General features: G+C 40.1%; 2 protein-coding genes across 6 annotated transcripts in view; both read left to right on the plus strand.

Moving 5' to 3' along the window:
• The window catches only part of LOC131107975 (receptor-type tyrosine-protein phosphatase epsilon-like), a 66848-nt gene extending 45120 nt beyond the window's left edge, over positions 1-21728 (plus strand). For 4 of the 5 annotated variants that reach the window (XM_058058521.1, XM_058058520.1, XM_058058519.1 and 1 more), the window contains 19 exons: positions 1336-1407; positions 2551-2647; positions 3603-3676; positions 4061-4197; positions 4275-4365; positions 4441-4517; positions 4601-4637; positions 6179-6276; positions 6674-6793; positions 8633-8796; positions 10966-11101; positions 11302-11451; positions 13162-13255; positions 13519-13595; positions 13751-13885; positions 13986-14111; positions 15911-16062; positions 18492-18627; positions 18714-21728. In XM_058058521.1, coding sequence (XP_057914504.1) covers positions 1341-1407; positions 2551-2647; positions 3603-3676; positions 4061-4197; positions 4275-4365; positions 4441-4517; positions 4601-4637; positions 6179-6276; positions 6674-6793; positions 8633-8796; positions 10966-11101; positions 11302-11451; positions 13162-13255; positions 13519-13595; positions 13751-13885; positions 13986-14111; positions 15911-16062; positions 18492-18627; positions 18714-18788 — 2043 coding nt within the window. In that variant the 5' untranslated portion in view covers positions 1336-1340 and the 3' untranslated portion in view covers positions 18789-21728. Of the gene's footprint in view, positions 1-1335; positions 1408-2550; positions 2648-2674; positions 3523-3602; positions 3677-4060; positions 4198-4274; positions 4366-4440; positions 4518-4600; positions 4638-6178; positions 6277-6673; positions 6794-8632; positions 8797-10965; positions 11102-11301; positions 11452-13161; positions 13256-13518; positions 13596-13750; positions 13886-13985; positions 14112-15910; positions 16063-18491; positions 18628-18713 lie in introns of those variants that run through there. The other variant, XM_058058522.1, reaches the window with a different exon arrangement.
• Positions 21729-21889: 161 nt separating this feature from the next.
• Positions 21890-24180, plus strand: gnrh3 (gonadotropin-releasing hormone 3). Its single transcript, XM_058058524.1, has 3 exons — positions 21890-22670; positions 23784-23864; positions 24127-24180. The coding sequence occupies exons 1-3, from the start codon at positions 22431-22433 to the stop codon at positions 24178-24180; spliced, it is 375 nt and encodes a 124-aa protein (XP_057914507.1). The 5' UTR covers positions 21890-22430.
• The last annotated feature ends 3208 nt before the right edge of the window (positions 24181-27388 follow it).

The raw sequence follows: 27388 nt of genomic DNA on the forward strand, positions 1-27388 counted from the left end.
TCAATAGAAAACGATGGCCAAAATGACACATTCAGTTAGAAAACATCCTTGGAAGTCAGATCCCGTTGGTTCCTAAATTGCCATGACGTGCTGCCATGACGTTCTGCCCGCATGCTGCCTGGCCTGTGCAGACTGGTTCTGGTTCATTGTCGACACGGTCAGCTTGTTAGCACTCGAGAAGGGGGGGTGGCGATCGGGTCCTCCGCCCTCATAGTGGGGCACCACGTATGAAGTCGGCATCCTTTGGCTGTGGGACACATCTGCAGGCATGCATGCATACATGAATGAGATCATGTGATGTAATATCCTGTCATAGAAGCCGTTATGATTTCTCATCATTTCCTGACAAACCATGAGCTGCAGAATTACATTAAAAGCAGATTTCATGAACATTTTAACATTTTACATTAAATCTAAGTCTCATTTGTCGTCCAATAACACTTTGACACAAGCGCAGCTCACTTCCTGTTATGTGAACCCTCCCCCCCAGCGCTCTCCAACATCACAAATTAGGCCCCTGGATGACCCAGAAGAGGAAGTAAATTGGCACAATGAAGGATGTCGTTCTTCTTTAACAAGAAAGGACCTTCTAACAGACGATGAATTAGGACGCTCACTTCTGGCTTCAAAGCCATTTCGACCCCAATTTATTCCCACGGCAGAACTCATTTGCGGCACAAAAAAGGCAAATCAACGCCAATATCGAGCCATACGTTTCTAAAGATAATAAGACATAACATGAAATAATACCATAACTCATATTCTTATATGTTATTATGAGGAACCCGCCGTGTACTTTCCCTTTTAAAAGAGGCGCTCGCTGTGTCCCAAATAAAGCACCAACAGCTTCCGGCGTCAAAGTATATAAAAAGGACAAGTGAGAATGGAACCCGGGAAGCAATGATGCGAGGCGGGGAAAAAAAACAAAACAGGATTCCGCAGTGAGAGGAAAAACACCATCTGGTCAAGATTATAACCTAGATACCGGGCATATGCGGACTTGAACACAATCCCGTGTCCGCTCGTACAGCATCAGTGGCCTTCATATAGTACATAGTGGACACTTCATTTGGGTACACCTGCAGCAACTCATTAGTTTAATTGTCTCGTTAGCGACAATCTCCAATTATTAACTTAGCACTGTTGTTGTTATTTTTATGATCCAATTTTCTATTTGAAGCATTAGCTAGCCTTTGTGTGTTTTTCTATTAATAGCAGGCAACACTTTGAAGCCTCCAACTTTGCAGATATTTTATGTTGATTTGTCGCCCTCCAGTGGAAGTAGTGCGAAATTGCAGGGCCCGTTAACATGGCTGGATTCTGCTTTTTCCACAGAGACGATGGTGTTGTTTCTGATTGGGATCTCTGCAGTCGTCAATGGTTCTTCTCATGGCAACCACACGGCAGGTAAACACTGAAGAGGATTTTTTTTGTTTCATACTGCCACTGTTGCACAAGTCTGTTGCTTACTGCTTGTGTGGCTAACTTTTGTTTCCTACTGTACTGTATGTGTGGCTAACTTTTGTTCCTCAGTGACTGTGCATATTAATTTTGTTTCTTATTACCAGTGTTGCATACTTTTGTTTCTTACTGCCTGTGTGTCTTACTTTTGTTTCTTACTGTACTATATGTGTGGCTAACTTTTATTCCTCAGTGACGCTGCCTCTTAATTTTGTTTCTTATTACCAGTGTTGCATGCTTTTGTTTCTTACTGACTGTGTGGCTTACTTTTGTTTCCTACTGCACTGTATGTGTTGCTAACTTTTGTTCCTTAGTGACTGTGCGTCTTAATTTTGTTTCTTATTACCAGTGTTGCATGCTTTTGGTTCTTACTGTGTGGCTTACTTTTGTTTCCTACTGCACTGTATGTGTTGCTAACTTTTGTTCCTTAGCGACTGTGCATCTTAATTTTGTTTCTTATTACCAGTGTTGCATGCTTTTGTTTCTTACTGACTGTGTGGCTTATTTTTGTTTCCTACTGCACTGTATGTGTGGCTAACTTTTATTCCTCAGTGACGCTGCCTCTTAATTTTGTTTCTTATTACCAGTGTTGCATGCTTTAGTTTCTTACTGACTGTGTGGCTTACTTTTGTTTCCTACTGTACTGTATGTGTTGCTAACTTTTGTTCCCCAGTGACTGTGCTTCTTAATTTTGTTTCTTATTACCAGTGTTGCATGCTTTTGTTTCTTACTGCCTGTGTGGCTTACTTTTGTTTCCTACTGCACTGTATGTGTGGCTAACTTTTGTTCCCAAGTGACTGTGCTTCTTAATTTTGTTTCTTATTACCAGTGTTGCATGCTTTTGTTTCTTACTGACTCTGTGGCTTACTTTTGTTTCCTACTGCACTGCATGTGTTGCTAACTTTTGTTCCTTAGTGACTGTGCGTCTTAATTTTGTTTCTTATTACCAGTGTTGCATGCTTTTGGTTCTTACTGTGTGGCTTACTTTTGTTTCCTACTGCACTGTATGTGTGGCTTACTTTTGTGTCTTAATGAAATAAGTGTAAAAAAAGAGCAAAACTAATAGGAGCTACTTCCTTTTCTATACAGGAAACCCCACCCATCAGGGGGCTCACGTGCTGCCCTCCACGCTGATCCTGTCTCTTTTCCTCATCATCGTGGTCCTGCTCACCATCTATTGCCTCAGGTGACTCAATCGCAAAGTAGACAGAAGGATAAAGATGATAAAGATGATAAAGATGTTAAAGATGTTAAAGATGTTAAAGATGATAAAGATGTTAAAGATGTTAAAGATGTTAAAGATGGGTGGTCAGTGATGACGTATGAGGAAGAGCATCTGAGTTTACTTTGGTACTAAATGCAACACTGCTTGTGGTCTTTATTTTGATTATTTTGAATTAGATCAAAGGCATTTAGCAAATACTGTACATTTACATAGCATTTTCAAGCATCAAAGCAGTCAATAATTAAGGACATTTATGCAATTATCCACGTCACGACGCGTTTTCCCGACGTTTCAATTTTTCCAGAATACTGAATGCCTTTGATCTAATTATTAGATCTCATTATGCCTTTGATCTAATTATTAGACCAAATGCATTCAGCAGGTACTTCCACATTTCTCAACACATTCCAACCGTTCAAGCGTCAAAGCATTCAATAATTAAGGACATTTATGCAATTATCCATTTCACGACACGTTTTCCCGACATTCCTATTTTTCCAGAATACTGAATGCCTTTGATGTAATTATTAAATCTAATTATGCCTTTGATCTAATTATTAGATCAAAGGCATTCCGCAGCTATTTCCACATTTTGCAACAGATTTTGCAACAGATTCCAACCTTTTCTTCCCTTAAATGAATATTATGGTTTTACTTTGGAATCTTCGTCCTTGAAGGAAAGAGTTTTGGGGGGGGTGGAGCAGCAGGAGGCTGTTAGCAATGCCTTGTGGGTAAACAGCTGCAGAGCAAACCAAAAGGAGAAGGTCAGGTCAGGTCCTCCTCGTTTTCCTTCTTGCTGACACCATGAGGAGGAACAACTTGGTCTCCCTCACATGGTGGATCTCGGCCACCTTCATTTCATTCTCCTTTATTCACATATTCCTTCTTTAATCTTTTCTTCTCTGCGCCGTTTAAGGTTCAAGAACCACAGGAAGGCTCTGGTGAAGTCGGTGGATAAAAAGATTCCCAATGGCTTCCTGGAGGAACAAGGTATTAGAACGTGATCACCGGCTGGAATGAAAACGTAGATTGACATTCTTTATGGACTTGGAGGAACTCCCACTGTGGGGTCTGGAGAGGTTTGTGGCGGTCTCTTACTTTTCCCAGCACGGAGGGAACCGTATAAACTTTCATTTTAAGTGGACAAAATATATATAAATAAACGGAAAATTTGGAGCCGGGGCAGTTTCCCGCGGTCCGAGGCGGCTCGGTGTTTACGAGTGGAGAAATCATTCCTGTCATGGATCCGCAGAAGTGGGAAATCTTAATGGCCGCCTGGCTTGTTGTTGCAGGTGCAACGCCGGCTCGTAATGGTGCCTACTGGGAATCGTTAGAACCTCTGACCGCCGTATATTCCTTTTTTTTTAAACACAGGAGAGCAAAGAGTGGTGCTCCTTCCCAGGTCGCCCTCGCCTTCCAAGAGGTACTTCCCGATCCCGTTGGACTCGCTGGAGGACGAGTACCGCGTACGCTCGGCGGACGACGGCAAGCTCTTCAGAGAGGAGTTCAACGTAAGGCGTCGGGTGTCGCACTCGTTGGTGTCGGGGTGTGGTCCTAAAAAAACGTTACGATGGTTTTGTTGTTGCAGTCGCTGCCGTGCTACTACCACCACGGTTCCTTCGAAGAGGCTAGCAAAGAGCACAACAGAGACAAAAACAGATACCCCAACATTTTACCATGTGAGGGAGCGCAACTCCGCAAAGTAACCTTTCACCTTGACTGGAACGCCGTTTATTTCCTTTCCTCTCCCGCAGACGACCATTCCAGAGTAGTACTCAGCGGTCACCTCGGACACGTGTGCTCGGACTACATAAATGCATCTTACATTGACGTACGTTTTTGTTACGTTATCCAAAATATGACCTCGATGATGTCGGCTGACGTTCCGCTAACGGTGTGTTTTCTTTTCTGCAGGGGTTCAAACAAAAGAAGAAATTCATTGCAGCTCAAGGTAAATGTAAATTCAAGTTTCCGGAGCGAGAGTTTGGAGTTTTTTCAAGATGTCAAGTGACTTTTGATGCTACGCAACGTGGGAGGGTAGTCGTAGAAAAGGTTAATGGTAGGGTGGGGGAGGGGGGGGGGGGTAGACATTTGCACCAGGTTGGGTCGATGACAACAACATGAGAATTTAACTTTATTTTTTAAGAAAAGTACAATAAAAAAAAATCAAAAAATGACAATATACTGTAAATTCCGGGAAATTCCTTCTAAATTATGCATCTAAATTATGGCTAAATTATGGCTAAATTCTAATCTTGTGACATCACTCACTTCAGAGCCGCAACAAATTACTCTGTTAAACAACATAACAGTCATCTTACTCGGAACACTTTTCTAAGAGCACTAAAAGCATCACACAGCAACTTAACACCCAGAGGTACAGTATATCTGGCAAATATACAAACATGTATCAATATGAGGTTGAAATCTGCATTGCGCCTGCAAATGATGTCAGCCTCACTCTGGACTCTGATGACTCTGGTGCAGTGGTCAGCAACCCGCGGCTCCAGAGTCGCGTGTGGCTCTTCAGCCTCTTTGTTGCGGCTCCCTTTTGCAACGCTTGAATATTTTTTAACACCCGGCGGGAGACGAGGAAGGCAAAATTATTATTTTCATTTATTGTATTTTTAACGATTTGCGGCCTGCAGCTCTTTCTTTATTGGCGTTCTCCAAATATAATATATAGTATAATATGGTATATAAGGGCTGCACGGTGGTCGAGTGGTTAGCGCGCATACCTCACAGCTAGGAGACCCGAGTTCAATCCCACCCTCGGCCATCTCTGTGTGGAGTTTGCATGTTCTCCCCGTGCATGCGTGGGTTTTACATTAATTAATCATTAATTAATTGGAGATTAATTAATTGGTTAATTGGCGACTCCAAATTGTCCATAGGTATGAATGTGAGTGTGAATGGTTGTTTGTCTATATGTGCCCTGTGATTGGCTGGCCACCAGTCCAGGGTGTACCCCGCCTCTCGCCTGAATACAGCTGGGATAGGCTCCAGCACCCTTGCGACAAATTTAGCCATATTGTATATATTTAACGATGCTACAACATAAACTGCGATTGGTTGGTGACCGGTCCAGGGTTTACCCCGCCTCTCGGCCGAAGACCGCTGGGATAGGCTCCAGCACCCCACACGACCCTTGTGAGGATAAGCGGTAGAAAATGAATGAATAAATAAAGTATATAATACTAGATACTTGTATATAAGTACAAGAAAACAAAACAACTCAATAGCAGCACAAATGGTAAAATCAGCAGCCTTTTTACAAGAATAAAGTCAAAATATTAAGATAAAAACATTTAATTTAATTGGGGGGGGTTCTGGGCTGACAACCCAAAATGTCCAACAGAAGTCGGCAAATACACATTGTCGCCCTCTAGTGGTCATCCTGTCCAACTGCTCCCCATTCATTGTATATAATATACAATAGTTTTAATTGCTGTGTCCACCTATTGATGATGTTTGTTTGTTCCAACACTTCAGGTCCAAAGCTGGAGACCGTGGCCGACTTCTGGCGGATGATTTGGGAGCAGAAGACCACAACCATCGTGATGCTGACAAATCTAAAAGAAAGAAAAGAGGTTTGTTCTGAATAAATTACGATTAATCGTTATTTGGTTATCATTTTCATTTGTTGTCATTTATCTGACCTCGCTCCCCCCCTTGATGACAATCTAATCACATCATCGCCGGGTTTACGGATTACTTTGCATGAGCTGCACTTCAAAGCGCTGATCAATTGCCAGCTCCGCAGGTTTGATACCAGAAGAAGAGCTGGGGATCAATGATGGAATAATTGTTGATAAGATCCTGAGAGGCTTGATAATAATTAGCCCGAGGAGCTCATTAACGACTTGAAACAGACGCTATTGACTGACAGGGGACACGCAAAGTCAAATGCCTCGGATTTGGCCGTGCACTGCAGGAAAATAAAGACGACAAATCATGCAAAATGTGTATTAAACGTTGTCTCGTCAGGACAAATGTTATCAGTACTGGCCGGAGAAAGGCTGCTGGATGTACGGCAACATGAGAGTGGCTGTGGAGGACGTCACCGTGCTGGTGGACTACACAGTCAGGAAGTTCTGCATTCAGTATGTAAGTCAAACATATCATTTCTTTTCATTCAAATTAAAATTTCTTTATTAAAAATGTAATTACACGCCAGCGTACGCGCTGAATAATTTTTAAAGGGACATTGTCTCTAATTAGACATACAGTAAAAATATTTAATACAGCATTTCGAGCCAACTCTGGTTATCAAATGACATTAAAAATACATACACCTAATAGCGATCTCTTATTAAAAATTAAGCATCTAATAAAGCTGCGTTGAGAGGACGTAAAAAGTAGTGTTCCCCGAAGGGACTTTCAAACACTTAAGTACATTGTAATAGTATAAAAAATGTCATAAATAAGGAAAAAACTGCGGCAGGAAAAACAATCCAGGATATTAAAAGCTTGTATGTAAGATTAAAAAATCAAATCAATATAGTTATGTGTTTAATGTGCTCACGCAACTGGTGCAAAGTGTTTTTGGTGGCTGTGCTGCTCACTTTGATGGCGGAGTCCTTATATATAGTCCTTTATATATACGCTCTTTGACTTTTGTTTTGAAATCCACATGGAACCTATGTCTTATTACTTTTCATAATCAATACATATATTTTTTATTTGTTGTTTCCATTGTTCTAAAAATGTACATCAAAATAAATTTTCACATTTTATTTTGAAAATAGTTTAATTTATACTTTACAAAAGCCTACCAATGACATCCTGTCTGTTATTTTGCGTTAAAAATTATTTTAATTAGTAATAACTTAACTTTAATAATTAAATTAAAATTCCTCTTGTGTAATAAACAATTAACATATTTTTTTAATGATTGGAATGATGGAACTGCTTATATTTTACCAAACTATAACATAACTATTATTTTGAAATCCATATTCATCCACCTTGTCTTATTACTTTTCATAATCAATATATTTTTTTTATTTGTTGTTTCCATTGTTACTAAAGTACCTAAATCTATCAATCTGAAAATGTACATTAAAAAAAAATCACATTTTATTTTGAAAATAGTTTAATTTATACTTGTTTGCCTTTACAAAAGCCTACCAATAGCATCCTGTTTGTTATTTTGCATTAAAAATAATTTTAATTAATAATAACTTAACTTTAATAATTAAATGTAAATTCCTCTTGTGTAATAAACAATTAACATATTTTTTTAATGATTGGAATGATGGAAGTGCTTATATTTTACCAAACTAAAACACAACTATTATTTTGAAATCCACATGGAACCTCTATCCAATTATTTTTCATAATCAATAAATATTTTTTATTTGTTGTTTCCATTGTTACTAAATTACCTAAATCTAAAAATGTACATCAAAATAAATTTTCACCTTTTATTTTGAAAATAGTTTAATTTATACTTTCCCTTTACAAAAGCCTACCAATGGCATCCTGTCTGTTATTTTGCGTTAAAAAATAATTTAACTTAATAATAACTTAACTTTAATAATTACATTTAAATTCCTCTTGTGTAATAAACAATTAACAATATTTTTTTTAATTATTTATTATGTATTTATAAGTTGCACAAGGCCAAAAATGCATAATTGGGTAAAAAAAAACATACATAAGTCGCACTGGAGTATACATAAGTCGCATTTTTTGCGACGAGGGCTGCACAGCGGTCGACCTTACAATGAATGAATGAATGAATTACTAGAGCCCTCTAGACATGAAATAGCACCCCTATAGTCGACTTATACTCCGGAGCGACTTATAGTCCAGAAAATACGGTACTACTCTGTAATACATATAAAATCCACATCATAGGGGGCGCCATTTGACCGCAAAAGGAAGTGATGAAGTCAGTGTAGCGGACGCAGACTGAACATTATTCATCATTCTACTTCACAGCAGGGCAGCGATGGCCCCCGGGCCCCGTGTTTGGTCACCCAGCTCCACTTTACCAGCTGGCCAGACTTCGGGGTGCCGTTCTCGCCCATCGGCATGCTGAAATTCCTCAAGAAGGTCAAAGCAGTCAACCCGCCGTACGCCGGGCCCGTTGTGGTGCACTGCAGGTGAGGGTCACGTTGGCGTCCGCCATTGTCACTGACGTCTTTATGCAGCGTTTCTAATGTTAAAGCTGTCGGTTGGTCACAATTGTTCGAATCCTGCACGCTTTAACGACACGTCTTAAAACGTCATGGCAGTCCTTTAAGGGTGATTTATTACCAGGGGGGGGGGGTTTAATGATACTGTAAGTACCAGGACCAGGTCTGGTATGTGCATGTGTGCACCTTTGTCTGTCTGCTCTCTTTGAGTGGAACAACTGCTGCAACAGGTGCTCACTGTTGTTCTTGAACGCACCCATCTGCTGGAATGACCCTTGTAAATCTGCTTTTATGGATGCACGTGGGACTCGCGCACGATTTGGGCAAAAGTAGTGCGACACCTGGTCATTACGGCGACAGGAAATGGAAGTCAAAGTGGACTTGGTCCCGGTACTACCTTCCGTTATTATGGAGTTTGTTTTTTTTTGGGGTATTTATACCCATTTGGGAAGTCAGAGGTGACTGATTTTTCATTTTTCCACTTCATTAAAAATATGTTTTACAGTTCTTCGATGTTAAATTCACTCAAGCATACCTTATGGAAAAGGAAAAGGCACTTTTCCCAAACTGTTCCCAAAAAAGTAAGATGAACAATTAGGATTTAAGTGACAATTACACTCATTCAATCCCACAAAGTATCCCCTTCAGTACAGATCATTTTAGATCATTTGGGCTGTGGATGGAATAAATGAAATCCAAGGAAATACACCTGGAAGATCTAGAAAGCTTTCTGTGTTGGTTATTGTGTGTAGCGGCTCTATAGGAGTCCACAACTCAATACAAAGGGCCCATAACGAGTAAATTATGTGCTCTTTAAGGTAGTATTGTCTTTTTTCTGATCTTCAGAGATGTTTCTTAGTACTTTTCCATGTACAGTGTATCGTATATGCTATGCAGTTCCACACATTTAGATTAGATTAGTAAATTCAGTAAATTCAGTCTGAGATCTGGCTTTTTCTCGGCAGTCCTGCTATGAAGTCCAGCATCCTGAAGTCGCCGCTTCACTGTTGATACTGACACTGGTGTTTGACGGCTACTATTTAGTGCATTTTTAGTGCAGATATTTGTCTTCTTGCACAGTTGTGCAGCGTTTTTGTGTCCTTGTTAGACCCAGTTTGTGCCGCTCTCTGAAGGGAGTAGTTAACAGCATGGTAAGAGATTTTAGTTTTAGTTTTTAGATTTTTAGATGGCTTTTCTAATAATCTATTAGCCTTATAAAATGATGAACTTGGATTAGCAGCCATACCAGGAGATTGATGCAGAGGACTGACAGTTGTTGATAGTAGGCCTCTATGCAAAAATGTACATCCTTCTTTGAAAATCATCTGATTCATTTTAATTGTTTGGGAAATGGAAAAAAAATATTTGTGAAATGCATGAAAATGTGTTTTTCTTTGGTAAACAAAGAAATTTGCAATTGATCCCAAACTTTTGAGCGGTAGTGTAAGTATTTTATACTTTGAATGATATGTCGTCACAACAATATCCCACTTATTCTGTGTGAAAGGCACAGACAAGTGTTCTCTTTTAAGAATGCAGTCAATGTGTATTCTGGTGACAGTTTGACCCCGGCACGGATTAAGTCAATTTCCCTTACTTCCAACAAGAACAATCGGAAAAGTTGTTGTTGTTGTTGATATTTGTAGCGTTTTTGTGTCCTTGTTAGACCCAGTTTGTGCTGCTCTCTGAAGGGAGTAGTTAACAACATGGTAAGAGATTTTAGTTTTATTTTTTAGATTTTTAGATGGCTTTTCCAATAATCTATAATAATAATAATAATCATAATATAATAATAATTATAATAATAATCTAGCTATCTAAAATGTGTTTTTCTTTGGTAAACAAAGACATTTGCAAGTGAGTAGTGGTAGTGTACATTTAAAACATTTACCCGAAAATTGTCCCTTATTAGCCCGCCCCGTCCCTTTATCCAGATTGTCACCAAAAACGTACCAGCTTCCTCCTTCAATCCTCCAAAGTTTGGTGGAAACCTGGTATTTTTTCACCTGTCTTGTTTTTCGTGAGAAAAGTGCATGATGTTCTTTCCAGCGCTCTTACAAGTTACTTGACAGGTGCTGCCCTTCTTGTTTGTGTGTGTTTGTGTGTGTGTTTTTGTGTGTTTTTGTGTGTTTGTAGCGCCGGTGTGGGAAGGACGGGCACGTTCATTGTCATTGACAGCATGATCGACATGATGCACATGGAGCAGCGAGTGGACGTCTTCGGCTTTGTGAGCAGAATACGAGAGCAGCGCTGTCAGCTCATCCAGACCGATGTAAGCGTTGACCCCTGCTGACCCGCTGTGCCTCGCCACTGACAGTTGAGCTCCGCTGTTGTGGTGCAGGCACATACAAAGCCAGCAAAACAAACTGTCAGTGATACTGGAAGGAAGGAGGCGGGAGGCGAGAAGATGGAGGCGGGGGGGGAGGAGGTCTGGTCTTGACTCCCTTTTGTGTTTTTTTTTTTTTCCCTCAGATGCAGTACTCGTTCATCTACCAGGCCCTGCTGGAGTACTACCTGTACGGAGACACCGAGCTGGATGTGTGCTCCCTGGAGGGACATCTCCACAGGCTCCACAACACCAGAGCCCCCCACGACAGACTGGGCCTGGAGGAGGAGTTCAGGGTAGGATGAGCCAGAGTTTTAAACATTTCAGTAATAATAATGAATCGTCCCAACATGGCGGTAATCCCCCCCGCCCCCGCCCCCGCCCCCTCCCAAATCTGGCCCAGGGTGGCGCTGTGAGCAGCAGCAGCGACATTAATAACAAAGCTTTACAAGGTGCCTCCATCTGCCACGTCGCATTAACTGGAGCTCAGTGGGAAGATCTTCTTCTTCTCCTCTCTCGTGATTACAACTTCCTTGTTGTTTAGTTGAGCCTGGAGATGTTTTAGCGTGTTAAACTCCCGGGTCGTTACATTAGGTACACCTGGGATATATCTAGGGTGACCACAGTTGGAACACCAAAAGGCATTCCAAGTACTGTATGAAAAATATCAAATTATTTAGGGGGACTTAAGAGTCCCTCTAAAATGTCAGAGATTTTGTCAGAGATTTTTTATGTAAAAAAAAATCAATTATAAAAAATCAATATCAAATTATCAAATTATTTAGGGGGGCTTAAGAACATTTTAGGGGAACTGAAGCTCCCCTAAAATGTCAGAGATTTGTCAGAGATTTGTCAGAGATTTGTCAGAGATTTGTCAGAGATTTGTCAGAGATTTTTTATGTAAAAAAAAAATCAATTATGAAAAAAAATCAATAAAAAATATCATATTATTTAGGGGGACTTAAGAACATTTTAGGGGAACTGAAGCTCCCCTAAAATGTCAGAGATTTTTTTTGTAAAAAAAAAAAATCAAGAAAAAATATAAAATTATTTAGGGGGCTTTAAGAACATTTTAGGGGGGGCTTCAGCCTCCCTAAAATTGGCCTAATGACGCCACTGGTACTGATGTACTTAATCTCCATGTGAGATTTTGTCAGAGATTTGTCAGAGATTTTTTTTGTTAAAAAAAATCAATTAAAAAAATCAATAAAAATATCATATTATTTAGGGGGGCTTAAGAACATTTTAGGGGAACTGAAGCACCCCTAATATGTCAGAGATTTTGTCAAAGATTTGTCAGAGATTTTTTTTGTAAAAAAAAAAAAAAAATTAAGAAAAAATATAAAATTATTTAGGGGGCTTTAAGAACATTTTAGGGGGGCTTCACCCCCCCTAAAATTGGCCTAATGAATGACGCCACTGGTACTGATGTACTTCATCTCCATGTGAGATTTTGTCAGAGATTTGTCAGAGATTTTTTTTGTTAAAAAAAAATCAATTAAAAAAATCAATAAAAATATCATATTATTTAGGGGGGCTTAAGAACATTTTAGGGGAACTGAAGCACCCCTAATATGTCAGAGATTTTGTCAAAGATTTGTCAGAGATTTTTTTTGTAAAAAAAAAAAAAATGAGAAAAAATATAAAATTATTTAGGGGGCTTTAAGTACATTTTAGGGGGGGCTTCAGCCCCCCTAAAATTGGCCTAATGAATGACGCCACTGGTACTGATGTACTTCATCTCCATGTGAGATTTTGTCAGAGATTTGTCAGAGATTTTTTTTGTTAAAAAAAAAATGAATTTAAAAAATCAGTAAAAAATAGCAAATTATTTAGGGAGTCAGTACCCTCCCTAAAATAGGTCTAATGACGCCACTGATAACAACCCTGCCTCCTGTTCGAAGGCCAAATATGACCATGACGGGTGATGTACCTAATGAAGTGTCCTATGAGTCTGTACTGTACGTTACGTGTGATCAATCCTTCCACTCCCCTCCGCCTTTCAGAAGCTGACCAATGTGCGCATAATGAAGGAGAACATGAGAACGGGGAATCTTCCAGCCAACATGAAGAAGAACCGCGTGCTTCAGATCATCCCGTGTAAGGAATACTTTGATACGTTCCCAGACACGCTTCCATAATACATCACATCCCAGAGCAGCTATCAAAGTCAGCCTAACGACGCGGAACCACGCTTACGCCGGCCATCAGCGGTACGGCCGCTACTTTGGCAGCCCAATGACTGCTCTGCATTCGCTATAAATCGCATATAAGACAGAAATTCCCAACTGAGCGCAGACATTCTCTTCTTCTTCTTGCTTTGGACATCCTGAATTCCAAAACTTTCTATTTTCTTGGCACAGATGATTTCAACCGAGTAATTCTGTCAGTGAAAAGAGGTCAGGAGTTCACCGACTACATCAATGCCTCCTTTATTGACGTAAGCACCTCCTCCACGACCTCCTCTATAGATTTTCCCATACCAGCTCCTGCTTTCCTGCTGGATCCATGCAAAATACTGTATCACGCTTCGCCTGCGCTCCCAAGTGTTTGTTTGTTTGGTTGTTATACCGGATGATATGGTGTGCCCCGCAGGGCTACAGGCAGAAGGACTATTTCATCGCAACCCAGGCCCCCCTGTCTCACACGGCGGAGGACTTCTGGAGGATGGTGTGGGAGTGGAGGTGCCACTCGATCGTTATGCTCACTGAACTAAAGGAGAGGGAGCAGGTGCAGCACGCCGCTCGCTTCTTATAACCGCAACGCGTTTTCTCTCCGCGTCCTCTGCTTATTCCTGCATTGAAGTGCATTATCAAACGCCTCCCACCAGGAGAAGTCCTTCCAGTATTGGCCGTTAGAGGGCAGTGTTACATTTGGAGACTACGCCGTGGAGCTGAGTGGAGATTCGCAGGGGGAAGCCTTCACGCTCAAAGACTTGCTGCTCACTTGCAGGCCAGTATGTACTTCATCTTGTCTATATATATATGTATAATTCTTGTCCACTCAGCAAGGAAATGTAATAATAATAATAATAATAATAATAATAATAATAACAACAATAATAATAATAATAACAATAATAATAATAATAACAACAATAATAATAATAATAATAATAATAATAATAATAATAATAATAATAATAATAATAATAATAATAATAATAATAATAATAATAATAATAATAATCAAGACAAACAATGTATCTCCAAATGTGGGATTATTCATGTATTAAAAAATAAATAAAATAAAATAAAAAAACATTATTCATGCTACACAGCCGGGGAGTGGTAACCGCGCAGACCTCACAACTAGGAGACCCGTGTTCAATTCCACACTGGGCCATTTTCTCCGGGTACTCCGGTTTTCCTACCCACATTCCAAAAACATGCTAGGTTAATTAGCGACTCCAAATTGTCCATAGGTATGAATGTGAGTGTGAATGGTTGTTTGTCTATATGTGCCCTGTGATTGGCTGGCCACCAGTCCAGGGTGTACCCCGCCTCTCGCCTGAAGACAGCTGGGATAGGCTCCAGCACCCCCTCTGCAACCCTGGTGAGGATAAGCGGTAGAAATTAAATGAATGAATTATTAGAGCCCTCCAGACGTGAAATAGCACCCCTATAGTTATCGAAATTAAATGATTGAATGAATTATTAGAGCCCTCTAGACATGAAATAGCACCCTTATAGTCGCATTTATACTCGATTACCCAAAATAGTAAATTTAATTTTTAAAAATATAAAAAGTTTGATTAGTTTTAGGCAGAAATAAACTTTCCTCTGCCTTTTGTGCCCTGTGATTGGCTGGCCACCAGTCCAGGGTGTACCCCGCCTCTCGCCTGAAGACAGCTGGGATAGGCTCCAGCACCCTCTCTGCAACCCTGGTGAGGATAAGCGGTAGAAATTAAATGAATGAATTATTAGAGCCCTCTAGACGTGAAATAGCACCCCTATAGTTATCGAAATTAAATGATTGAATGAATTATTAGAGCCCTCTAGACATGAAATAGCACCCCTATAGTCGCATTTATACTCGATTACCCAAAATAGTAATTTTTTTTTAAATAAAAAGTTTGGTCAGTTTTTGGGCTGAAATAAACTTTCCTCTGCCTTTTGTGCCCTGTGATTGGCTGGCCACCAGTCCAGGGTGTACCCCGCCTCTCGCCCGAAGACAGCTGGGATAGCTTCCAGCACCCTCTCCGCAACCCTGGTGAGGATAAGCGGTAGAAATTAAATGAATGAATGAATTATTAGAGCCCTCCAGACGTGAAATAGCACCCCTATAGTTATCGAAATTAAATGATTGAATGAATTATTTGAGCCCTCTAGACATGAAATAGCACCCCTATAGTCGCATTTATACTCGATTACCCAAAATAGTGAATTTAATTTTTAAAAATATAAAAAGTTTGATTAGTTTTAGGCAGAAATAAACTTTCCTCTGCATTTTGTGCCCTGTGATTGGCTGGCCACCAGTCCAGGGTGTACCCCGCCTCTCGCCTGAAGACAGCTGGGATAGGCTCCAGCATACCCGTGACCCTCGTGAGGATAAGCGGTAGAAAATGAATGAATGTATAAAATGCATAGTATTTGGAGATTTACTACTGCAGTACATGTGTCTCCATTTTTCATCTTTATTGTATTTTTTTCCAAATAATATGTACTAGCTCCCGTCCAATGAAAGTCATGTACTGCATCTCCAGACCAGCAGGTTCAGACCCTCAAACTAACATCTCCCGTGTCTCCGACCTAGGAGAACCGGTCACATCACGTCCGTCATTTCCACTTCCACGGCTGGCCCGAGATCGGAATACCGTCGGAGGGGAGAGGGATGATTGACATCATCGCGTCGGTGCAGAGGCAGCAGCAGCAATCTGGAAACCGTCCCATCGTCGTGCACTGCAGGTGAGAGGCCTCGCTTTGACACTCGGCTGCGGCGTGACGTGCAAGCCAACGAGGCGTCGGTCGCCTTTCTCCCCGCCTCCGTGGGTGATACTGGGAGGAGTTCCCGCTTAAGCGATGCGTTTTTCTTTTTCCGGAACGTCTGTTACAATAAAGTCCCGGTGTTGCCTCACTGGAGCCGCCGTTCTTATGCCTAAACCACGTATGTGATCCTTTATAAAGACTTAGCAGCCAAAGCTTTGATCAGAACCTAGCTTCAGGTGAAGTGATTCTGCGGCGGCGGCGGCGGCGGCCCGCTGGGATGGGCCCGATCCCGCCATTCACAGTCAATTAAAAGCCCTCAAAGTGAAATATCCTCTGACTCCCACTATGATTAATCTGATAAGATGAGCTAACGACAGGAAATGGTGTCATCACTCCCCTCTTTGCCTTCATCAGCGCTTGTCTAAGAGGGGCTTTTTAAAGCTGCCCCCCCCCCACCCCATCCACCCCCCGCCTCCCGGGAGAGGGGCTAACCCTCGGCGATCCCTCGACGTCCAAATTGCACATCACTACATCCCGCCGTCGCTGTAAACACGGGCGCTGTCAAACACTCACCTTCCACACTGATTAGTGTTAGCGCTCGGATTAGCCTCTCTTAAGTGGGGGGGATTATTAGCACCATTAGCCCACGCAGAGGTCACCTTTTCTTCTTTGGCAAACTTCTGGATTCTGATGCGTGAAAGGCGTCTGCGATGCCGGGTGGATGCACATTTTGAAGCGTGTGTGGCTGTCACCGTGACCGGATGTCACGTCACCGCATTTGCAGGGAAATTGAACCCAAAAACATCCAAAATCTCCCCATAAATCTGGGACCAAAATGATTTTTAGAATACACAATCATTTCTTTGTGTTTGACACATGGAGATGAAGTACATCAGCACCAGTGGCGTCATTAAGCCTACTAAATAATTAGATATTTTTTATTGATACATATTATTTTTATTAATTTTATTTTATTTTTTTTTTTCAAAAAAAATCTCTGACAAATCTCTGACAAAATCTCGGACATTTTAGGTGCGCTTCAGCCCCTTAAAATGTTCTCAAGCCCCCCTAAATAATTTGATTTTTTTTATTGATTTTTTTTTTTCCAAAAAAAATCTCTGACAAATCTCTGACAAAATCTCTGATATTTTAGGGGAGCTTCAGTTCCCCGAAAATGTTCTTAGGACCTCCTAAATAATTTGATAATTTTTATAGGTTTTTGTAAAAGATGTTTTTTTTTTACAAAAAAAATCTCTGACAAATCTTAACAAAATCTTTTGACATTTTAGGGGCGCTTCAGCCCCCTAAAATGTTCTTAAGCCCCCCTAAATAATTTGATATTTTTTATTGATTTTTTTTTACAAAAAAAATCTCTGACAAATCTCTGACAAAATCTCTGATATTTTAGGGGAGCTTCAGTTTCCCGAAAATGTTCATAGGACCTCCAAAATAATTTGATAATTTTTATAGGTTTTTTGAAAAGATTTTTTTTTTACAAAAAAAATCTCTGACAAATCTCTGCCAAAATCTTTTGACATTTTAGGGGAGCTTCAGCCCCTTAAAATGTTCTTAAGACCCCCTAAATAATTTGATGATTTTTATAGGTTTTTTTAATAGATTTTTTTTATTTAAAAAAATCTCTGACAAATCTCTGACAAAATCTTTGACATTTTAGGGGCACTTCATTCCCCTAAAATGTTCTTAAGCCCCCTTAAATAATTTGATATTTTTTATAGATTTTTTTTTATAAAAATAATCTCTGACAAAATCTCTGACATTTTAGGGGCGCTTCAGTTCCCCTAAAATGTTCTTAAGACCCCCCTAAATAATTTGATCATTTTTATAGTTTTTTTAATAGATTTTTTTTTTTTACAAAAAAAATCTCTGACAAATCTCTGACAAAATCTCTTACATTTTAGTGGGACTCTTAAACTCCCCTTAAATAATCGATAATTATTGATTTGATATTTATTTATTTATTTAATTTTTTTTTCCAAAAAAAATTCTGAAAAATCTCTGACAAAATCTCTGCTATTTTATGTAGGGGGATTCTTTGTTTTGTTTGGGGGATTTTATTATTATTTTGGGATTTTTTAAAGAATTTTTTTTAATGTCTACCACATTCATTCATATCCTGTGCATCTCCAGGGGGCTAATTATAATAATAATAATTTTCATTTATTAGTGTTTGCATGTGTAAAAACCTGTATTTAAAAACTTAGACAAATAAGTTTTTTTTTTTGATTGAAAACGTGTTTTAATTTGGTTTATAGCGATAATCATAAATAGTCATCATATTTAATAGCCCTGTTTTTTCCAATTGTGGACATACAGTGCATGCTTTTATTATTTATTGGCATTCAGGTATTCAGTCATGTGACATATCTCCACCTATTATGGTCCCTCAGTGCCGGCGCGGGTCGGACGGGGACCTTCATCGCCCTCAGTAACATCCTGGAGCGTGTGAAGGCCGAGGGTCTGCTGGACGTCTTCCAGACGGTGAAGAGTTTACGCATGCAGCGTCCCCACATGGTCCAGACCGTGGTAACGTTTACGTGTTTACGTTGTTGCCGCCATGGGAAACGCCATCATCTTTAAGCTAGCTTTATTTGTTTGTACGTTGTCTCCAGGAGCAGTACGACTTCTGCTACCGAGTGGTGCAGGATTTTGTGGACATCTTCTCCGACTACGCCAACTTTAAATAACTTCGGATGTTTTTTTTTTTCTTGTTTGTTTTTGAATGTATGTTTTCTAAGGTAATACTTTTTACATTTTGTATCATATTGTACCATAGGAAAACATCTAGGATTCAATTCTACTTGTTGGTTTCTAATACTATGTCAGTTTGATGTGTTGAATACATGACTGTAGAGCAGGGGTGCTCACACTTTTTCAGCATGCGAGCTACTTTTAAAATGACCGAGTCAAAATGATCTACCCACTACAAAAATGCAAAACATCTATTTATTTTCAAATGTATTGAGGATTATTTGTACGTACAATGTATGTTGATGTACCATTAACATTTTTTGTAATTACCTGAGTTTACTTTGATGACTTGCACTGAATTGAACCAGCCAGGGATGCATAGTCCGGACAGTAGCTGCTGATAGCCAGCCTCAAGCACACTTCCAAATGTTTATCAGTCATGGATAATATCCGTATCACAATATCCATATAATATTCCATATCCGTATGGAAGTGATATGTTTTTTGCCTTTTTACTTGGTCCAGTTTTTGCCTTTTTACTTGGTCCAGCTCCTTCACTCATTTTAGTGACCATAAACTTTAGCGAGGGCTTTAAAATCTCGCAATTCGCCGACTAGCTTAGCACTTTGCATCGTTGTTTACGCATGAGCGGTGACCTAAAGGTCAAAATTCAGTTGTCATCTGATTGGTTGTCCTGTATGTCAATCAAGTAACGGGGATGGATGATAGGCTGACATCGTAAGTTCTGCTGCACTTAGAGACGTTGTTTGATTTGATTGGTCGCCCGAAGGGCAACATTCAGTTGTCATCTGAATGGCTGCCCTGTATATCAATCAAGTGACGGCATTGATGCTGGGATGATATTTTTTAATGTCACGCCGCGATCGACCAGCGATCGACCAGTACCACCTCCGCGATCGACCGGTAGCTCGCGATCGACTTAATGAGCACCCCTGCTGTAGAGTAAACGTACGTATTTGAATACTCGCTTTCCTACGATGTAGTACGCTTCCGAGCGACCACAATGCCTTTCAGTCCCATCTAGTAAGTATAAGTAAGTAGAAATGTTCAAGCGTGTTTGTCGGCTGAAATAAGCAACATCGGCCAACAAAAGCATCCCATTGAAAATGCATCTGACTGTGTTGGCCTATGAATAACTTAGCAGCCGCTGTCGCTTGTCATTTTACTCAACTTCAGCAACTTTCTTCTCTTGCCCGTGGCCATATTACTTAGTGCTTCAGTGCCTGACACTGCAAAATGCCATTAACCCATATTGGAAATAATGTCTAATAACTCCAAGTCAAAACATGTCATTCACACGGGCCCCCCCCCCCCCCCCCCCCACCCCACCCCACCCCGCCATTCCTTCCCCGGGAACCCCGCAGCCCACCCTTGGTATCCAATTACGCTTTTAACATGTTGGCCATTTCTCCAGCATGCACGTTTTGATTAGGAAAAACACTTCTAATCGTGTCCAATTTGTCATCCGGTGACGCCGCTTTGACACCGCTTTGACTTTTGAAGCGTAAGCCACACGACATTTTAAGTTCGGCGTCCATGTTGTTGTGTATGACTTCATGACGGTTGTACTTGACGGCTACACGCAGATAAAAAATATTAGGAAATAGCCCCAAACAGTGCATGAGCTCCGTCATTTTTACACACGATAATAGGATAATACTTCAGTGGGATGATACCGCAACATTTCTGCAAAAAACTTATGAATTAATTAATTCACATTAATTCAAATTAATGAATAATTACTGCGATAGTATAAGACTTGCTGTTGTAAGCTATTGCATCATATCCTGCGTTATTGTGGTCGTCACTAAGCTTTATGAGAGTGCCATTCTTTGAAATCCAAATCATTGTAATAGATAGATCGGGGGTGCCCAAAGTGTGACCCGAGGGTCATTTGTAGTCCACGGTTGTTAAGAAGACAAGTCAAATAATTCAGGAAAAATAACGCAATTTTAGTAAACAACGATGGTTAGAATACGTGGACTGTTACCAGTCAAGATATTCTGGGATATGAATTCATAATTACCTGAATAGAACATATAAGAAAAAAGTTGAAAAATTACAAAATCTTTTTTTTTCCTTTTTAGAATAAAGTCCAAATATTTTTTTTTAAAAGTTGTCATTTTAGTAAAATTATATTTGTTATTATAATTATAATATTTTAGTAATATTAATGTAGTAAAAAAAAAAATTAAAGTAATATTACATTGAATATGTTTTTCTTTTAAAATTACAACAAAAATAAATCAAGTTGTTGGGAATTAGGCTGGTGGAAAAGTTCTAATATACTGGGAATAAAGTCAAAATATTCTTGGAATATTATGAGGAAAAATAATGAAAAATAATGTAAAATTAGGTTGGGGAAATGTTATTTAATATTAATTAAACATTATTTAATTAATTAGTTAATATTATCGCACTAAAGTGAAAATATTCTGTGAATAAAGTCAAAATATTCTTGGAATAAACATATCATATGATGAGGAAAAATAATGAAAAATAATGTCATTTTAGGAGCGTAAAGTAGAAATATGAAGGAATTTTTTAAAATTTTTAAACAAAAACTAGTATTATGAGAAACAAATAAAGCAAAAAAAATTCAACTTCTGTAAAATTTGGTTGGAGAAATGTTATAATATTATCGCACTAAAGTGAAAATATTCTGGGAATAAAGTCAAAATATTCTTGGAATGAACGTATCATATTATGAGGAAAAATAATGAAAAATAATGTCATTTTAGGAGTGTCAAGTAGAAATATTAAGTATTGTATTAATTTTAAACGAAAACTTGTAGTATTATGAGAAAAAAATAAAGCAAAAAAATGCAACTTATGTAAAATTCAATTAATTATAATATTAACGCACTAAAGTGAAAATATTATGGAAATAAAGTCATAATTACAGACCCCTTTTATGAAAATAAAGTCCACATATTAAGAGTAAAAGCTGAGATGCAGTGGCCCTCGGGGGGCGGGGGGGACGAGTCTGGGCACCCCTGCCTGCCTTCCTGCCTGCCCTAAATGCTCCAATTCTATCTGGGACAATGATAGGAGAGCAAAGCAAAGCAATCATCAGGAGTGCATGAAAAAGTGGAACGGAAATATTTGCGCTCGTTGACCACACGGTCAATTTATTCAAAATTATGACATATGTTGCACACGACATACAACATTTTAACATTTTAAAGCGCATGCAGAGGTACGGTACATTAAGCGAGTAGGTTTCCTACAGCCACAGATTGCTTTTGAGGTAATAATTGGAGCATTTACGATACGTGGGGATAATATTAGCTTGGAGGCCTTGCTCTAGAAGTGTATCACGGAACTTTCTGCCTCCCCCCCCCCCCCCCCTTCCAAGTCTCTTGTACAAAGTTGATTCCAATAAATAATAGATGGAGAGAAATGCTTTGTCTGTTTTGTCTGGCTTCTAACAGGTGCATGCAAACACTAACACTAACTCGCCGTTCGAATCCTCGCGGCGACGCCGGCCGTCCGGCCTGTCGGAGCACTTAGGCGGCTCCATTAGTGGCATTTTGCGTCCCATTAGTGTGTCACACCTGCGGAGAGGGGATTATAATCCTGTCGGCGGCACCTATAAAAAAGCCTCCCTCTGCTTGATGCGGCCACATGCTAACGAGGCTAATCGAGAGGTGAGTGCAGCGTCGCGTCCGTGTTCGTTGCTGATGATTGTTTTCATCGCAGCTTCCTCCGCAGCTCCCATGGAGGCCGGAAACGGAGCCCTGGTGCACGTGTTGTTGTTGGCCTTGCTGCTGCAGGGCGCCTGGGCCCAGCATTGGTCCTACGGCTGGTTGCCAGGCGGGAAGAGGGCCGTGGGAGAGATGGAGGCAACCATTAGGGTGAGCTGGGCTTTTATGTTTGGGAGTTTTTCCAATAATTTTCCCATTTGTTCTACAATTTCTCATGAATATTTTCATAAATAAATATATTTATAAACACATGTGGCTGAATTCGGCCTATTAGTCTAAATATTTGCATATTTAAGCACACTTTTGATGTATTTTTGGCCTACAGAGAACATACTAACTCCTTATTTCTAAAATCACAAATACTTCAACTTGCTGATATAGTTCATCTTCAAACAGCTAAAATAATGCATAAGGCTAAAAATAACCAATTAGCTAAAAATGTCATCCAATACTTCTCTACAAGAGAGGAGAAATATGATCTCAAAAAAATTAATTAAAAATAAATAAAATAATAAATAAAATAATAAAATAAAATATGATAAGTATATAATAAAATAATATTGAAAAAATTATATGAAAAATAATATGAAAAATAAAAATATATATGTAATAATAAATGAATAAAATAATTTAAAAAAAACTTAATTTTTTTTAACTATATTAGGAAAGCAGGAAGTGAACAAATGTAACAGTTACTGATTGTAACCAGATTGTAACCAGAAGTACCAGATGGAGGGGTAGGATTTAATAACCTTTGCTTCTTCCTACTCCTTTCGGACATGTGGAACTGTGAACTGATTATGTGATGCATTCAATTGTAATCTGATGCATGTTCAAATGAAATGAAATCATTACCATTACCATAAATTCAGCATTTATTTTCAATTATCAAAATGGCTTAATGAAGTAAAAGACGGAATTACTGTAAATGTTTTTCATTGGACGGACATACAATAACAAAAACTGTGAAACTAATGTCATCGTGTAATAGCGCCACCTAGTTGGTGGGCAAAGTTGAAGCCAGAAATGTTGAATCCTGAACTTATTGTTCCAAAAACAAACAACTTGAGCGAGTTACTCATAAAACTGACAAATTATCGGCCATTTTTTTTTTTTTTTTGCCGTAATGTATTGTTTGGCGTTTCCTTGTTCATTTCCTTTTTACAGCCTCGCCCCTCCTATGATAAAGTCAAGTTGATGTTATTGTTTTATTTTTATTTTGTTGCTTTCAACTTGTTTTCCATCCTCCTCGCCTGCTTTTAGATGATGGGTACAGGGGGTGTGGTGTCTCTTCCCGACGAGGCGAGTGCCCAAACCCACGAGAGACGTCGAGCATACAATGTAGTAAGTGTTTATTGTACATAATTTATGACGGATGTCTCCCTCAATTGTGCAATATTAATGTACACCACGCCAGTGTGTGCCGCTGTGTTCCACGGCAGCTGCGACAATATACAAACTGCTCAATTACCTTTTTTTTTTTATTTCATTTTCCCCCCGTCTCTTTGCATCAGTAAATAAAGCACGCTTGATTTCAGCTTTTTTTTAAAGTGGACGTCGGACTCCGGAATGAAATATTCAAGAGATCTTATTCCAATCTCTGCAGATTGGCCATGATTCCGGTCATTTCCAACGACAGAGACGCTTCCCCTATAAGTGAAGACAATTCATGCGTTTACAGTCATGGACCCCCCCCCCCCTGCCCATCACCCCACCGTCATTCATAGCCTTTCAGGCCTTGTCAAATTGGAATAAAACTTTGTGATCGACTTAGATTGTTGACTCCGTGTGAGGCCTGCTTGTCATACGTTCATTAGCGGTGAGTAAAAAAAACACCTTTGCATCTTAAGTGGATCAAATTGTCTTTTGTGAAGCAGCCGCGACCGACAAGCATGACGAAGCCGTGACAGCAGCTGCCGATTAAACCAATTTATCAGAAATCAATCACCTTGTTCGGCTTGATACGCTCCTTGGAGAGGAGGAAGAGGAGGAGGGCATCCCCCGCATGGCGAGACAATGCTTGACATATACCAGAAATACACCATACATACACCATAAACACACCATTACATACTCCATACATACACCATAAACACACAACTGCATACACCATACATACACCATACATACACCATAAACACACCATTACATACTCCATACATACACCATAAACACACAACTGCATACACCATACATACACCATACATACACCATACATACACCATACATACACCATACATACACCATACATACACCATACATACACCATACGTACACCATAAACACACCACTACATACACCATACATACACCATAAACACACCACTACATAAACCATACATACACCATAAACACACCACTACATACGCCATACATACACCATAAACACACCACTACATACACCATAAACACACCACCACATACACCATACATACACCATAAACACACCACTACATACGCCATACATACACCATAAACACACCACTACATACACCATAAACACACCACCACATACACCATACATACACCATAAACACACCACCACATACGCCATACATACACCATAAACACACCATTACATACACCATACATACACCACTACATACACCATATACACAACACCACATACACCATACATACACCATTAACACACCACCACATACACCATAAACACACCACCACATACGCCATACATGCACCATAAACACACCACCACATACGCCATACATACACCATAAACACACCACTACATACACCATAAACACACCACCACATACACCATACATACACCATAAACACACCACCACATACGCCATACATACACCATAAACACACCACTACATACACCATACATACACCACTACATACACCATAAACACAACACCACATACACCATACATACACCATAAACACACCACTACATACACCATACACACCACCACATACACCATAAACACACCACAACATGCACCATAAACACACCACTACATACACCATAAACACATCACCACATACACCATACATACACCAACACATACACCATACACACACCACCAGATACACCATAAACACCACCACATACACCATAAACACACCACAACATACACCATACACACACCACTACATACACCACCACATTCACCACACACACCACTACATGCAACACTTGTATCTCCTGAAGGCCCGAAGCCAACATTGGCAACATAAACATTGGCAACATAAACCTTGGCAACATAAACCTTGCCAATATAAACGAGACAGCTTGAAATGACGCTAAAACAGGAAAAGATGATCCAACTTCCTTCTAGTCTTTTTTTCTCAGACTTTTATAGCGGCGTTATTTAGCATAAGGTCGCGTTTATTCATAAAAGTCAAGCAACAGGAGTCACGCTGCTACAAGTTCCAAGTGTTCAACTCCTCCGGAGACCGCTGTTCACATTTGGAATGTAAGCGGTGGCTAAGCCCTCCTGAATCCCGCTTCCACCCCCACACCCCCCCTCCCTCGCCGTTCAGCAAATTGCCGGCTTCATTACTAAAACTTGGAATATCATATCAGGAGAGGAAACGTATCAGCAGGGGGCATATGTTTTAAAGAGAACTCATTTTGCGGCAAAGCCCCCGAAGACGCTAATCGCCTGGTGCACGAGGGGGCCGCCATTCATGAAGCGAGCGCCGACTCGGCTTTGGGGAGGCCCGGCATTGTTGGAGGGGAGCGCTTGAACTCTGACGCAACTGGGGAAAAGGTGAACATTATATATTGTATATTAAAAAAAAAAAAAAAAAAAAGCACTTCCCTTCCAAGAACAATGCTGCTTTCACTGTCATATTCACGCTGGGAAATTTGCATAACGCAATCATTCCCTGTTTGAGAGGACTTCTTTGACAAAGTTAGAGCAGGGGGAAGATGTCCTGTCCCAATCACAAACATGATTTTAGTGTTTGTGTTGCAATGTAGCGCACGTAGAGACGCCCCCCGCCCCCCCCCTTACAGATAACATTCCATTCAACCTGCGTTCCTCATCAAGCTCAGGTTTAATTGCCCGTACAACAAAAAGCTGCTGCTATCTCTTGTTTCCAAATTTGATTTAACCTCGCTTTCTCCTTTACGGGACCCACCCTACCCCGCCCCCGCCCCCACATCACCCCCCCCCCACCCCCCCCCTGGTGGATATCCACTTTGTTTACCTCAAATTAAACTTCATATTGTTTACAGCCTCCTGGTCCCTGAACATTTTATAGCGTTTTGGTCCTGTTTCTTTATTTATTTCCCGTAATGATTGTAGAGTTGGGATTCATTTTCAGTCTTTCCCCTCATCTGCATGAAAATTATATAATTAACTTTTGATTAACCAGCTCAGTTGAGTTGCCCCCCCCCCCAACCCCCCATCCCCACCTCAACTCAACCCAAAGCGCACTGGTGAATAGTACCCGCCGCATTTTAATGACTGTTTTCCAATTGAGCGGCGACCTTTTTCATCAAAGAAACCTCAAGCGGGGCCAAACGGCGGCGTGGAATAATGGCGGCGAAGACAATGGCGGGCTCGGATGTCATCCTTAAATATAACAACAAAAGCTCATGTTGCGGCGGCGGGATGCAAAGCCAGCATCGGCCATTGTTCCCTGACCTGCCTGGAGGTCACAGGCGTCACAGAAGGAAAGGACGGGAAGCTGGGAACGGAGCATTGTTGCGTGTCCTTGCTCAAAGGGAATTCCGTCATGGATGGCGATTCTTGTTTTCGACATTTTTCGTGACTGGATTCGGATGTGTCAATCAACGTGTGGTCATCAAAGGCTCCAATTAACTCACATCGACTGTATAGTGCTTGAAAAAGTCTCTAAGTAGATCCAAAAACATCAACAAATGTGGCT

Source organism: Doryrhamphus excisus, chromosome 20 (genome assembly GCF_030265055.1).
Source record: "Doryrhamphus excisus isolate RoL2022-K1 chromosome 20, RoL_Dexc_1.0, whole genome shotgun sequence".
In the NCBI taxonomy this organism is placed as follows: domain Eukaryota; kingdom Metazoa; phylum Chordata; class Actinopteri; order Syngnathiformes; family Syngnathidae; genus Doryrhamphus; species Doryrhamphus excisus.

Excerpts from the sequence above, each read along its gene's own strand:
- gnrh3 (XM_058058524.1), top strand. The coding sequence starts at position 22,431 with ATGCGGCCACATGCTAACGAGGCTAATCGAGAGGTGAGTGCAGCGTCG. Across the intron at positions 22,671-23,783 it reads AGATGGAGGCAACCATTAGG|ATGATGGGTACAGGGGGTGT; the intron begins GTGAGCTGGGCT and ends GCCTGCTTTTAG. Across the intron at positions 23,865-24,126 it reads GACGTCGAGCATACAATGTA|ATTGGCCATGATTCCGGTCA; the intron begins GTAAGTGTTTAT and ends CAATCTCTGCAG.